The sequence below is a fragment of the Malassezia japonica genome, chromosome 2 (assembly GCF_029542785.1).
Source record: "Malassezia japonica chromosome 2, complete sequence".
NCBI classification, from domain to species: domain Eukaryota; kingdom Fungi; phylum Basidiomycota; class Malasseziomycetes; order Malasseziales; family Malasseziaceae; genus Malassezia; species Malassezia japonica.
The window spans coordinates 750,240-763,427 of record NC_083371.1 but is presented as its reverse complement, the minus strand read 5'-3'; the positions used below and the strand labels follow the sequence as shown (position 1 = coordinate 763,427).

Sequence of the window (13,188 nt, the reverse complement as noted above, 5' to 3'; positions counted from 1 at the left end):
CACTGTCGGCCGACCGCAGTTAAGCAGCACGGCGACTTACGGCCGTTGTGCCCCTGACTAAACGAATGACTCCGCGAAGGTTACTTGCCACGATCCTACCATGACTGCACAGGGCAAGTTGAAAGTGGGTGTGCTGGGCGCCACTGGTACGGTGGGCCAGCGCTTCATCCTGCAACTGAGTAACCACCCCGAGTTTGAGCTCGCTGTGCTTGGCGCGAGCGCCTCGTCGGCCGGCCGTCCGTACAAGGAGGCCGTGGCCGGCCGCTGGAAGCAGGTGCACCCCATTCCCGACAATGTGCGCGACATGCCTGTGACGGCGTGCGAGGCGGAGAACTTTAAAGAGTGCACTGTGGTATTCAGTGGTCTGGACAGCACCCCCGCTGGTCCGATCGAGGCTGCTTTCCGTGCGGCGAACCTGCGTGTCTTTTCCAACGCCAAGAACTACCGCCGCGACCCGCTGTGTCCTCTGGTGGTTCCTCTCGTGAACCCGTCGCACTTTGACATTATTCCTCACCAGCAGGCGTCCATGTCGCCGCCTCTGAAGCAGGGCTACATCATCACCAACGCAAACTGCTCGACGACCGGTGTCGTGGTGCCGCTCAAGGCCTTGGAAGACGCCTTTGGACCGCTCGACACGGTCATGGTACATACGATGCAGGCCATTAGTGGCTCGGGCTACCCCGGTGTGAGCTCGATGGATATCCTCGATAACGTCGTGCCCTACATTAGCGGCGAGGAAGAGAAGGTGGAATGGGAGACGTGCAAGATCCTCGGTGGTCTCACCGACGACAAGAAGGCATTTGACCTGCATGCTGCGAGCCCCCTCACGGTGAGTGCGCACTGCAACCGTGTGCCGGTCATTGACGGTCACCTTGCATGCATCAGTGTGCGCTTCGCGAAGCAACCTGCGCCGTCGCCCGAGCAGGTGAACGAGGCGCTGCGCAAGTACCGCTGCGAGGCGCAGGAGCTCGGATGCCACAGCGCGCCTGCGCAGGCCATCACTATCCACGACGAGCCTGACCGGCCACAGCCCCGCCTGGACCGCGAGTGGCAGAACGGCGCTGGTGTCAACGTGGGTCGCGTCCGCGAGGACCCTGTGCTGGATATCAAGTTCATCTCGCTGGTGAACAATGTCATGCTTGGTGCGGCCACCAGCTCTGTGCTAAACGCTGAAATTGCTCTCAAGAAGGGCTATCTCTCGTAGACTCCCTAATACGTCTGTTTATATTTATGCCAAGTCCGTCACGCAGCCGTGGCTGGCGTCGGCGACAAGGCGGGTGTACTTGAGCAGGCTACCCTGCGTCGGCTTGAGCGGGCGCGGCACCCACTGGGCACGGCGGCGCTCGAGCTCAGCATCGTCAACACCCTCAATGTTCATCTTGTTGTTCTCAGCGTCGATTACAATCACATCGCCGTCTTCCACGAGACCGATCGGACCGCCCTCCTGCGCCTCCGGCACGACGTGGCCAATCACGAAACCGTGCGAGCCACCGCTGAAGCGGCCGTCCGTAAGGCAAGCAACGTCGTGGCCGAGACCTGCGCCCATGATGAGTGAGGTCGGCTTGAGCATCTCGGGCATACCGGGGCCACCCTTGGGGCCCTTGTAGCGCAGGATAATCACCGTCTTCTCGCCCTTCTTGATCTCACCGTTCTCCACGGCGTGGACCATGTCGTCCTCGGTGTCAAAGACACGCGCCTTGCCGGTAAAGTGAAGACCCTCCTTGCCCGTGATCTTGGCGACAGCACCGCCGGGGGCGAGGTTGCCGTAGAGAATGCGGATGTGACCAGTCGGCTTAATCGGGTTGTTGATGGGGCGCAGCAGGTCCTGGCTCTCGGGGAGCTTGCCCTTCTCCGCAACCCACCGCTCACAGTTCTCACGGAGCGTGCGGCCCGTCACGGTCATGTGCTCACCCTTCATCATGCCCTGCTCGATCAGGTAGTTGATCACCGTGGGGATACCGCCGCAGAGCTTGTGCACGTCCTCCATGACGTACTTGCCACTAGGCTTGAGGTCCGCAAGGAAGGGCGTCGAGTCACTGATGCGCTGGAAGTCGTCCAGCGTCACTTTTACACCGACACTGTGGGCCATGGCGATCAGGTGCAGCACGGCGTTGGTCGAGCCACCAAGAACCATGGTCAGGATCATCGCGTCCTCGAATGCGCTCTTGGTCATAATATCGCGGGGGCGGATGTTTTTCTCGAGCAGGTTGCGCATCGCAGAGCCGATCTCTTCGCACTCCTTCTTCTTCTCGGGGTACTCGGCAGGGAACGAACTGCTACCCGGCAGCGTCATACCGAGCGCTTCAGCACACGAGGCCATGGTGTTGGCGGTGTACATACCACCGCATGCACCGGGGCCCGGGCACGAGTTACGCACCGTGTCGTAGCGCAGCTTCTCCGCGTCGGGAGTACCACCTTGCGAGAGGTACTGGCCGTAGCTCTGGAAGGCACTCACAATGTCGAGCGTGCCGGGGATCGAGCCACATCCACCGGGGCGGATCGTACCACCGTACACCATGATACCGGGGCGGTTCAAGCGGCCGAGCGCCATCAGCACACCGGGCATGTTCTTGTCACAGCCAGGCACCACAACACAGCCGTCCAGCCAGTGGCCGCCCATGCAGCTCTCCACGCTGTCCGCAATTAGGTCACGGCTGGGGAGCGAGTAGCTCATAGCGCTCGTACCCATGCTAATGCCGTCCGAGACACCGACGGTGCCGAACTGGTAGCCAGTCAGGCCCGCAGCGTCGACCGACTCCTTGATGCGCTGGCCAACACCGAGCAGGTGGGCATTGCAGGGGTTGCCCTCGTACCACACGCTCGCAACACCGACCATGGCACGCTTCAGATCGTCGTCGTTAGTGATGCCATCGGTCGCGTAGAGCATCGCCTGACTCGCACCCTGGTCCTTCGGCTGCGTGATCAGGCGCGAGTAATGGTTCAGGTTGCCCGGGCCAGGACGTTCGGTGCTAGCACACGCACACGATGTGGCAATTCCACGAGCACATCCGTAGTTCGACATCGTACGCACAAGCCTCGTCGCAGGCGCACTGCTCAAGAGACGCATGCTTCCAAGAGAAAAACCTACGGAGCCAATCCTTTTCCACACAATTCGTAACCCGGCCGAAGTTTAATTGGCGTCGGTCGAGTCACGCGTGACATTCCCCACGAGCGGTCTGTGCGGCGCGTCGCGCGCACGACCGAGATGCATACCGACACGCACCAGCGTCTCGATACACGCCTCACCGTTCGTCACGAGGTCCGGATCGAGCTTAAGCTTCTGGCTGTCGGTGAGCAGGACGAGGGTGGACCCGCCGAATTTGAAGTAGCCGAGCTCGTCGCCGCGGCGCACTTGCTCTTCAGGCTTGACCGAAAGCAGGATGGACCCCACCATCATCGCGCCGATAGCCACAATGTAGACAGTGCCAAACTCCTTCGTGTAGAGTGGGACAACAACGCGCTTGTTCTCGCCATAGACATCAATGGCACTGCGAATGGCCATGGGATTCACCGTGTAGTACTCGCCATCGGCCCAGTCAGGCGTGCCAATCGTGCCGTCAGCCGGGATATGGAAACGATGGTAGTCCTGGGGCGCAAGGCGGAAAATGATCATAGACAGCGAACGACCTGCTGCCTCGTCGCCGTACCGAGGGCCCAAGAGTTTTTCGACCGTGAATTTTCGGCCTTTGACCCAAAGCTGCGTCGCGCGCTCCACGCTGGGGAATGCCATGAGTCGGCAGTCGGCACAGCTTACCAACACATTGGGATTGTCGGGCTCGTCGATCGGGCGCAGCTCCATCTTGATTTTGCGGCAGAAAAAGTCGTTAAAGGTCGAAAACTGGTCCACCGTATCCACCATCTCCTCTGTATTGATTCCATGGAAAGCAATGAAGGGAGCAATGAAGCGCGTACTACCCGGCGCATCAAACTTGACGCCTTGCTTGACCGACATGTTGTGTAGCATGCGCTTGATGCGTGCGCCCGACATCTGACCGCGTGCACCTTGGTACAACAGCCGGATGCCAAGTCGGACATACACTTGCATCTTTTCTTCGAGCAGCGCACCAGAATCACGTTCTTGGACAAGGATGTTGGCACTGTTTGCGCCAACTTGATAGTGTCCTTGACTGAGCTTGGTAATCACGTTTGTGTACCATTTCCGGTGTGCCTGACTCGCAGTGACGAAACGAGACATGGCAATGTCCTCGACTCGGTGCCAGTCACGCGAGGCACAGAGGGCAAGATGCGTAAGAATGTCCATCTCATCGACACGCGCCAGATTGGGCATGTTGCAAAGGGGGCACGAACGCAGGCGGACCACTCGTTCGACAGGCCGCTCCCCAGAGAACGATGTCGCGTCGTCGCTGTCACTGTCGGAACCACGGTCTTCTGTCTGCCTTTCTGCGCGTGGCTTGCGGATTGCATCTTCCAGCACACGGACACCTTCATCAAACGACAGTTCATCCATCTCAGGGTTCTTGCCGAGCTTGAGATAAAAGTCGTCAATGGTCGACTTGGTCAGCGTACTTCCAAGACTGCCCAGCATGGCAGCTAGCTCGATAGCATCCACACCGCCGGTATCATTGGTATCATAGGTATGCAAAAGCTCCCTCCAAAATCGCTGGCGCAGGGCTTTGTAGGGTCGGTACATTGCGCGAAGTACCAGCGTAGGGGGGTTGCCGGATCCAAACTTTTGTTCTTCAGCCCGATCCGTGCGTCGCAACGGGAGTTCAAAGACATGTGTCGTCGGTTTGGTCGCTTCCTCAGCATTGTAGAGCCCCGTAGCGGGGTCTGGCGCCGGGAAAGCGTCAATAAGTTCGCGCATGGAAATGTGCGTCTCCCCCACGTAGTCGTTCGACGATATTTTGTCCCAGTCGTACACGGAAAATTTGATGTCAAAATTGGATTCGCCGCTGCGCACATGAAAGAGAAGTTTTTCGTTCCATGTCGGATTAAGGGTATGGCGACAAACACGAGTGCGGAAAATTTTACGATTGAAGGAAACAATCGTGAACGGGTCCATGTCGAACGAGGTATAAGTCATATTCTTCCAGTGGGGTAAATGTCGCGCACTCGCCACCTCAATCATGACAATGCCCATCACATCGAGACCCAGAGAGGCTTTGAAAGCAAAGTCACGCTGACGACGGCGCTTACGGCCACGGCGTTTCCGTCCCTCACTCAGCTCGACATCGCTTCCAATTGCTGACGTGCTCGAAAGAGAGTGCTTCGAGCTCAGACGAAGCCCGCGAAGGCGCCAGTATCGTCGATTCGCATCCACATCCGAAGCGGGCGTATCGGTGTCACTCATACCTGGATCACTCAGTGCAGATGCTTGGGAGTGCTTGCGTTTATGCTTTCCGCGCCGTCTGCGCAAGGGGAAGAAGCGCCGCCGGTCGGACTGCGGGTTCAACTCATTTTTTTCGGCATCCAAAGCCACTGAATGCACCCCTTGCTCCAGTTCGGACAAGTCAGCCTCAGGATCGGACTCAGCTGCATCTGACGATAAAGCGAGATCAGCTTCTGCCTCAGCTTCCGCCTCGGCTTCCGCTTCCAAATCAATTCCAGGATCTGTTTCATCCAGTTCAACATCAGGCAGCTCGTCCAGCTCCGAATCAGCTAGGCCATCGTCCAAAACATCATCGATCTCTTCAGACATTCCAATAGCTTGTGTAGCTGGAATATTACGAAGGCTCACAGTCTCATCGTCAGTGCTGGCGATACACATGGCACGATAAACCTGATTCAACCATGGCTCGACACCGTCACGATGAGGGGCCAGGGGGAGGAGACCGATTCGGACTTCGACTGCTTTTCCTGGCTCACTTGTCGGTACTTGTAGAGGATACCAATGGGGTTCAGTGGCACCCCAACAAATATTAGGAGGAATAGAGCTGCACCATTCAGACACCGGAATGTTGGCCTCCGCCAAATACACGCGCTTGTCAAGTGCATCGGCATCCGGTGCCGCCCAAAAGACAAACTCTAATGAAGTTGCAAAGCCATGCGTATCCATCGGCAAGTCTTGTAAATCGGCTCCTTTTCCATCTGTGGTCCGTCCTCGACGTCGCAAAATGAAAGGCCGTGGGGTCCGCTTGCGAACAGCTTTCGCCCCAGATGTAGCACTGTTTCGTAGGTATTGCGTTGCTTTGTTGGCAAAAAGCTTTCCGTGCAAGGTGCGGCGGTGCGGCTTACAAGAGGTTGGACCTTGCTCACCTACACCACTGAGTGAGTTAGAAGGGAAAATCCAGGTGCGGCTAATGGTATATTCAAACGTAGCCACGGAAGCATCCCATGCGGGTGCGGCGACACTCCTAGAAGGAGCCGTCTGAAAGTGCGGGCAATCCACGCCGGGAATACGAACAGTCGCAAACACGCAAGATCCATTTGTTGCTTCTGGAAGTTTGGCGCCCAAGACTTGTACACGCAAAGTTGCAAGCCCTTCGTCGTTGGAACTGTCCACCGAAATGCTTGATGTAGATGCACTCTGCGCGACAGTAGCAACGCCGGCTGACTTTTTAGAATGCGGCATATCCCAATTATAAAAGGATCGTCATAAATAGTACCAGAAATAAATTTGGCCCCTCCCGGTGGATGACGCGACGTCAACCTCCAAAAGTGTCGGGCGATATGGATGGGGCGCTGCGCGCACGGGCTTTCCAGCTACTGTATATACCCTTAATACTTCACTATTATCAAAACACTGTTCCGGTAGCTCAGGGGTAGAGCGGCAGATTGCAACTTGAAAAAGTATCTGCAGGTCGTGCGTTCAAATCGCGCCCGGAACTCAATTTGGATTTCTTTTTTTCCTAAATTATACGACAATGCGGGGCATATGAACAAGATGATCCCAGCAGCACATGGTATTCTCTAGCGTGTATTTCCTTTTGCAGGATACATATATCCTTATGATCACTATGGATTAAGAGGTATAAACACTGCGATTTCTCAGCGTTGGTGTTGCAGGGGGAACGGGTTTTCCTGGCGCGCCTTTTCAATGGCCGGATCCAGTCCCTTTTCCTTGATAGCTTGCTATACAAATGGTTAGCCATGTCCAAAAAAAGCTTCACTTTATACGTACCTGAACGCATGCTTGATATTGCGTGAAGAGCTTGCCACAGTCGTACTCGTACCGCTCCCGAAGGAGCGTCAGCTTCTGCGTGATGCGTTGGCTACTCGAAGAGAACCGCGGGATTCCTTTCGTCCATGAACCAGACGACTGCGCCGATTGTTCCGCTTCGGCATTGGTAGCAGCTCCCAAATACTCCTGGAACCACGCGTTGAAGCATCCATCGTACTTGTGCTTCAGAGGAGTGCACTGCGGCGAAATAGAATCCATGAGTCCCAGTGATACGGGCGCACCCGTATCGGTCGATTCAGTAGTTGTGTTGGACGACATCCGCACAGCCAGAGTCTCACGTCAAGCACGAACGGCTTGCTACGTACGCAATGGACGGTGGATTCTCGTCATGTTTCGTAATCAATTATCGCCCGATCTTCTTAGGCTGACCCAGAAGACGTACTTGGAGCACCCCCACGAATTTTAGACTGAGCAGAGGCAACTATGAGCGCATGGATAGGGCGGCAAGGAATCCAATTATTGTATTATAAACTATCAGTCCTCATGGACGAAAATCGCATGCTTTTAGGTTAGTAACTGAACAGAGTAAAATCGCAGCAGCAAGGTTGTAGAAGCCATCATATAGGAGCAAAAGACTTTTAGATGGTATGGGTATTCGCATCGGACGTATCCTAGACTTGAACTATGCAAAAAATAGTTCTAATCATCTGGACCTCGCGACCCTGCTGCCGCGCATTCCGACTTACCCTCGGAGATCGTTTGCCGCAAGGGCCGAATTTTCTGCTCGGCGCGTTTTGTTCCCGGCATGAACTCCACGTGTCAGAGATGTGGAGGTACTCTGCCTCGTGGAGAAAAGCGCTTGCAAATTGGGCGATCATGATTTGCTAAGAAAATGGTATTCTAGAATGTATGACGATTTGCCCGGCTGCGATTGGCAGTGGCGCGGAAAATGTCGGACTTCCCTGGGACGCCAAAAGAGAAGGCCCCTGGTCCTGTGATACTTCACCTTGACTATATTCATTGACAATGCCGTTTTCCGAGGGTGACGCTAAGAAGGGTGCCGGTCTTTTCAAGACCCGCTGTGCGCAGTGCCACACCACCGAGAAGGGTGGCCCCAACAAGGGTATGTTGTGACTTTTGTTTTGGATCGGAATACTAACACTCCCACAGTTGGTCCCAACCTGCACGGTGTCTTCGGCCGCAAGTCCGGTCAGGCTGAGGGCTTCAGCTACACCGCTGCCAACGTGAACAAGGGTGTCACCTGGTATGTATCGATCTATCCGTGTATATACTAACCTTTCAGGGACGAGGAGACTCTCTTCGAGTACCTCGAGAACCCCAAGAAGGTACGTGATCACAATGAGAAAGAGCAGCGACTAACACTTACAGTACATTCCTGGGTACGTAATGCAATGCCTTACCCTTTGTGGTTGGGTTTTTATGAACTGGATGCTGACCTCGATTTCCCTTGCACGTTGGTGCGCTGGGTTCTCATTACAGTACCAAGATGGGTACGTACAAAAATCATCTACAAATGCTAACCGTTCAGCTTTCGCTGGTCTCAAGAAGGACAAGGACCGCGACAACCTCATCACCTTCATGCGCGAGGCTTGCAAGTAAGCTGCCCGTGCTTAGGTGCATCGATGGAAAAAGTTGCGCGTGTCTCTAGTTTCCTCAATCGTTACATAGAACTCTGTGCAATGCCCATCATTCCAAATGCTCTTCATGTACTCAAATATTGTGCGAGTATCGGCCTATCGGACTTAGCGTTGACCTCTCCCGCGCCGTCTTGGCAGGCGATGCGCGTTCCCTGGCCTGGCTTTTCTTCTGCAGCGGGCAGTGGAGGCCCGATTGCGAAGGGACGCGACGCGCTTGAGCGGCCCTACGGCCACTTAGCGAATCCCGCGCGGTGTTTACCCGATTGGTCCAATGTATCGGCCCCCTGCCGAGCAATGACGACGCATCGGGCCAGTCCCCGTGCGGGGCGACGATATTTAGTCAGCGGATGGGTCGGGTCCACGGATCGTGGGTTTTCTCTCATCGCGAATTAGGGCAATCGGGTAGTGTGTCGTTCGCTGGACTGGAATCAGTGCAGTGGTAATCGTAACAGAGACCGACGAAGGGCGCAACGTACTGTATTGTGCTTCGCTTCATTGTCTGATCGAGCTTATCTGTCTCCATCCGCGAGTGCAGTGCGCATCTCTGCTTAGGCCGAGTCTTGCGCTGAGCCTGAGAGCATCTGTATGCTGCTAGGGTATGGCCAAGCCAAACCCGTCATTGATTAACTTTTCCGAGGCAGATACAGTCAAATTGCCCCCTTTGCGATCACTTGAACCGATGCCCAACCCTGCCGCTGAAAATACCATGCATCGCCAAGGCGCATCACATACTTCTTCTACTCCTACTGCAGCCGTCTCCGACGAACGGACGGCATCTGAGCGTGTCCCGATGGGATCTCCTGCACGCTCGAATTTCCGCGCAAACCCTGCGGCACCTGCCGCAGCTCCGGCCACGCAAGGCACGTACACGTCGCCTTCGCCGCCGCCGCCTGCACCTGCACCTCTCTCCAACTTGGCCGGCCAAGCGGGTGCATATGACACGCACGGTGAGCAGCGGTCGGCCCGGGCCACTGATGCCCCGCATCCCTCTTATGGCGCCTACTCGACGAGCCGTGGAGCGCCCGGTACGGCCGCGATGCCGCCGTGGTCCTCGGCTGTGCATGGCGCGCTTGAGCCTAATACGGCCTACTCGCTCGAGCGCATTCATGCTGCAAGCCTTGCACTGTACAACTGCGTCGGCGAGCACATGGAGCGGCAAGTCCCGCCTTCTGCTGATGAGCTGTACAGCCTGATGCCAATTGCCTCTGAAATTAACCAAGAGCTGCGCTCGCTCCTGGCGCTGCATGAAGGCCGTTCTGGCCGCGATCCTGCCGAAGGCGCACCCTACTACCCCTGGAGTTCCGGAAGCAACCCCGCACACCCCTACTGGATCCCCGGCGGACGTGACGACCGCGACGGAAAAGGCATGCGTCCCGACGACGGCGACCTCGACGACAAGCACCTGCGCCGTCGCAGCCCCAGCCAGAGCAAGTCGGGCGATCGCGTGGGCTCGCGCGCAGTGCGTGGCATGTCGAGCAGTGAAGACCTGGGCACCTATGCCTCCAATGTCGCTGGCCAACCGATGCGGTCCGAGCACATGTACCTGCACCAGTCGCCGTATGCCCCCCACGGCCCGGGCAAGGGTATGCCGTCGGACAGTATGAATGCGGGCCAATACGTCCCCAAGTACCGCAAGCGCAGCCGTGCGCCTGCGCCCGGTGTGTGTCATGCGTGTGGAAACAGCGACACGCCCGAATGGCGGCGCGGTCCGGATGGTGCGCGGACGCTGTGCAATGCTTGTGGCCTGCACTTTTCCAAGCTCGTGCGCCGCCGTACGCTGGAGTACGCCAATGCCGGCCCTGGAACGCCGATTCCGCCTGTGACGATCGCCGAGCTGCGTGCCTCTACGAATGTCGGTGCGCCGGGCGGCATGAGTGTGTCGGGTGCCGAGGACCATGCAAATGTCGCGAGGTCGCGCTCTTCGTCCGTGTACAGTAGTACAGCCGCTCCGGTGCAGCGACCTGTTCCTGTGGACCCCGTGGTTGACGTGAGCAGCGCGACGGGCGCTCCTCCGTCTGAGCTGGAGGCGAGCAAGGTGCGCGGTGCCGAGGAGCCCAGGCACGCGCTCGTGGAGCCCGCGAGCGAGGTGCCTGGCAAGCGCCCTGCGACAGAAAGTGATGCGGCGCAGCCCAGCAAGCAGCCGCGTCCTGCGGCCTAAGAGCCTGCCGCTCTGTACTGGTACAGAGCGCTGCATCTACGCAAGTGCTGGAGTTATCCAGGCACTATCAATAGGATAGGGAAGCGTTCCTAATGGATTTTGGGCGCAGCGCGCTCCGCTACGTAAACGTTACACTGCTGCTAGCGACAAGATCGACAAAGCCCAGCAGGACACTGGGGCTGTAGACCAAACCAAATAACAGCACCTGCCGCATAGAGCCTGGATAAAGCGTTTAACGGTAGCGCCTGAGCTGGAGGGTCTGGCGCTTGCGGTAGGCGGCGAGGCGACCACCACCGCTGGTGTTGTTGAAGCGGTGACCCTTGCCAATACCCCGGGCCTTCTTGCCGGCACCGGTAAGGCTGCGGTTCTCGCGGTGCTTGTGAACGGCATCGGCGATCCAGTTGATGCGGGGGTCGCGGCGGATAGCCTTGTGCTGAGGGTCGACACAGATGACCTCAAAGTACTTGTACACACCGTCCTGGTTAATCCAGTACGAGTTGAGCACGCGCAGGTTGGACGCCTTGCGGCCAACACGCTCCTCAGCGAGGACGCGCAGAGAGCGCGAGGGCTTGAGGTGGTTCACACCCTGGCGAACGGGCTTACCGTACGTCGCACCCTTGGAGACGTGCTTCTTGCGGTTACCGCGGCGGACACGGACGCGGTAGATGACGTAGCCCTGCTTGGCCTTGTAACCAAGGCGGCGAGCCTTGTCAGGGCGCGAGGGGCGCGAGGCGCGGGTCACCACGTTCACCTGGCGGTACTCCCAGCACCGGACGCGAAGCAGGAAGCGCATGACATCGCTCTGCTTCTTCTTGTAGAGCTCCTCAAGGTACTTGTAGGCACCCATCTGCGTGTGTTAGTATACGTTCAGTGAGGAGAGAGCGAGGAAAGCAAAGGGCAGAAGAAATACTAATGCCTGCTGCTATGCTCGCGCAGCATACGTACCTTGCTTGCAGAAGGAACTTGAGGTAGAGAAGCAAGCTCTTGGCCCAGCCTGCGCCTAGCGCCGCCGCCCGCGCGGCATTTTCTAGGGGCCTAACAGGCCCGCTTGCATCCTCTTGCTAGCAACTCACGTGAGCAAATATAGGATGTAGTTTTAATTCGGCCGAAATGTTTCGAAGAACTGCAGCCGCGCAAAAGGAGCAGCCGCGGCCAAGCGGTTTGAACCTAACCACAGACGTCAGGCGGATCATCATGGTACGTACGCACGCCGGGCGCAGGCCATGGCGCTGCAGGAATGGAATACTAACGCTCTGTAGCCTTTCACCAAGACTGTGAAGTCGGATGCCTACTTCTCGCGCTACCAGGTGAAGTACCGTCGCCGCCGCGAGGGTAAGACCGACTACTACGCGCGCAAGCGCCTGGTCGCCCAGGCCAAGAACAAGTACAATGCGCCCAAGTTCCGCCTTGTTGTTCGTTTCTCGAACCGCTTTGTCACTTGCCAGATTGTCCACGCCAAGATCCAGGGCGACTACGTGCTGACCCACGCCAGCTCGCGTGAGCTGCCCCGCTACGGCATCAAGCACGGTCTCTCCAACTGGACTGCCGCTTACGCCACTGGTCTCCTTGTGGCCCGCCGTGCTCTTAAGAAGCTCGGCCTTGACGAGAAGTACACTGGTGAGGAGGAGCCCAGCGGTGAGCTCACCTTCACCGAGCCCCTCGGCGACGACGAGCCCCGCCCCTTCAAGTGCTACCTCGACGTCGGTCTTAAGCGCACCTCGACCGGTTCGCGTGTCTTTGGTGCCCTGAAGGGTGCCTCGGACGGTGGTATCTTCATCCCTCACAACGAGCGCCGCTTCCCCGGCTTCGACCCCGAGTCGAAGGAGCTCGACGCTGACGTCCTCCGTAACTACATCTTCGGTGGCCACGTCGCCGAGTTCATGGAGGCTCTCGAGGAGGAGGATGACGAGCGTTTCAAGAAGCACTTCTCGTCGTACCTCGAGGACGACATCGGCAGCGAGGACATGGAGGAGCTCTACGAGAAGGCCTACGAGGCGATCCGTGAGGACCCCGAGTTCCACCCCTCGGAGAAGAACAAGGACTGGGCTGCTGAGTCGAAGAAGTACAAGCAGGTCCGCCTCTCGTACGACCAGCGCAAGGCCAAGATCCAGGACAAGATCGCTGCCCTGGAGAAGGCCTACAACGTGGACGCTGATAACTAATCTTGTCCGTGAGCTCTATGCCTGTATTTGTGTGCCATTCACATTGCATGGCTGGGACAAAAAAAAAGTTGTGCATGGTCGCGCCATACGCTTGTCTTTTATAGATCCTTTGGTCGCACTTGGTGCAAT

At 57.3% G+C, this 13,188-nt stretch overlaps 7 protein-coding genes and 1 non-coding gene across 8 annotated transcripts; 5 read left to right on the top strand and 3 right to left on the bottom strand.

The window, feature by feature from the left end:
* Positions 1-100: 100 nt before the first annotated feature.
* HOM2 (aspartate-semialdehyde dehydrogenase) lies at positions 101-1,204 on the top strand (the record flags this gene model as incomplete). The annotated part of the gene is made up of 1 exon (XM_060265483.1): positions 101-1,204. The coding sequence occupies one exon, from the start codon at positions 101-103 to the stop codon at positions 1,202-1,204; it is 1,104 nt and encodes a 367-aa protein (XP_060121466.1).
* A 24-nt stretch (positions 1,205-1,228) lies between these two features.
* Positions 1,229-3,022, bottom strand: ILV3 (dihydroxy-acid dehydratase; the record flags this gene model as incomplete). The annotated part of the gene is made up of 1 exon (XM_060265482.1): positions 1,229-3,022. The coding sequence occupies one exon, from the start codon at positions 3,020-3,022 to the stop codon at positions 1,229-1,231; it is 1,794 nt and encodes a 597-aa protein (XP_060121465.1).
* A 108-nt stretch (positions 3,023-3,130) lies between these two features.
* PSD2 (phosphatidylserine decarboxylase) lies at positions 3,131-4,546 on the bottom strand (the record flags this gene model as incomplete). Its single annotated transcript, XM_060265481.1, has 2 exons — positions 3,131-3,716; positions 3,759-4,546. The coding sequence occupies 2 exons, from the start codon at positions 4,544-4,546 to the stop codon at positions 3,131-3,133; spliced, it is 1,374 nt and encodes a 457-aa protein (XP_060121464.1).
* Positions 4,547-6,705: 2,159 nt separating this feature from the next.
* Positions 6,706-6,788, top strand: MJAP1_001524. Its single transcript has one exon. It is a non-coding gene; the product is annotated as a tRNA-Cys (tRNA).
* A 1,319-nt stretch (positions 6,789-8,107) lies between these two features.
* On the top strand, positions 8,108-8,701 carry CYC1 (iso-1-cytochrome c; the record flags this gene model as incomplete). The annotated part of the gene is made up of 6 exons (XM_060265480.1): positions 8,108-8,204; positions 8,252-8,345; positions 8,385-8,427; positions 8,471-8,481; positions 8,582-8,592; positions 8,631-8,701. The coding sequence occupies 6 exons, from the start codon at positions 8,108-8,110 to the stop codon at positions 8,699-8,701; spliced, it is 327 nt and encodes a 108-aa protein (XP_060121463.1).
* Positions 8,702-9,775: 1,074 nt separating this feature from the next.
* On the top strand, positions 9,776-10,897 carry MJAP1_001522 (uncharacterized protein; the record flags this gene model as incomplete). Its single annotated transcript, XM_060265479.1, has 1 exon — positions 9,776-10,897. The coding sequence occupies one exon, from the start codon at positions 9,776-9,778 to the stop codon at positions 10,895-10,897; it is 1,122 nt and encodes a 373-aa protein (XP_060121462.1).
* Positions 10,898-11,129: 232 nt separating this feature from the next.
* RPL15A (60S ribosomal protein L15A) lies at positions 11,130-11,744 on the bottom strand (the record flags this gene model as incomplete). The annotated part of the gene is made up of 1 exon (XM_060265478.1): positions 11,130-11,744. One exon carries the CDS (start codon positions 11,742-11,744, stop codon positions 11,130-11,132), a length of 615 nt encoding a protein of 204 aa, XP_060121461.1.
* A 347-nt stretch (positions 11,745-12,091) lies between these two features.
* Positions 12,092-13,059, top strand: RPL5 (60S ribosomal protein L5; the record flags this gene model as incomplete). The annotated part of the gene is made up of 2 exons (XM_060265477.1): positions 12,092-12,094; positions 12,157-13,059. The coding sequence occupies 2 exons, from the start codon at positions 12,092-12,094 to the stop codon at positions 13,057-13,059; spliced, it is 906 nt and encodes a 301-aa protein (XP_060121460.1).
* Between the last annotated feature and the right edge of the window lie 129 nt (positions 13,060-13,188).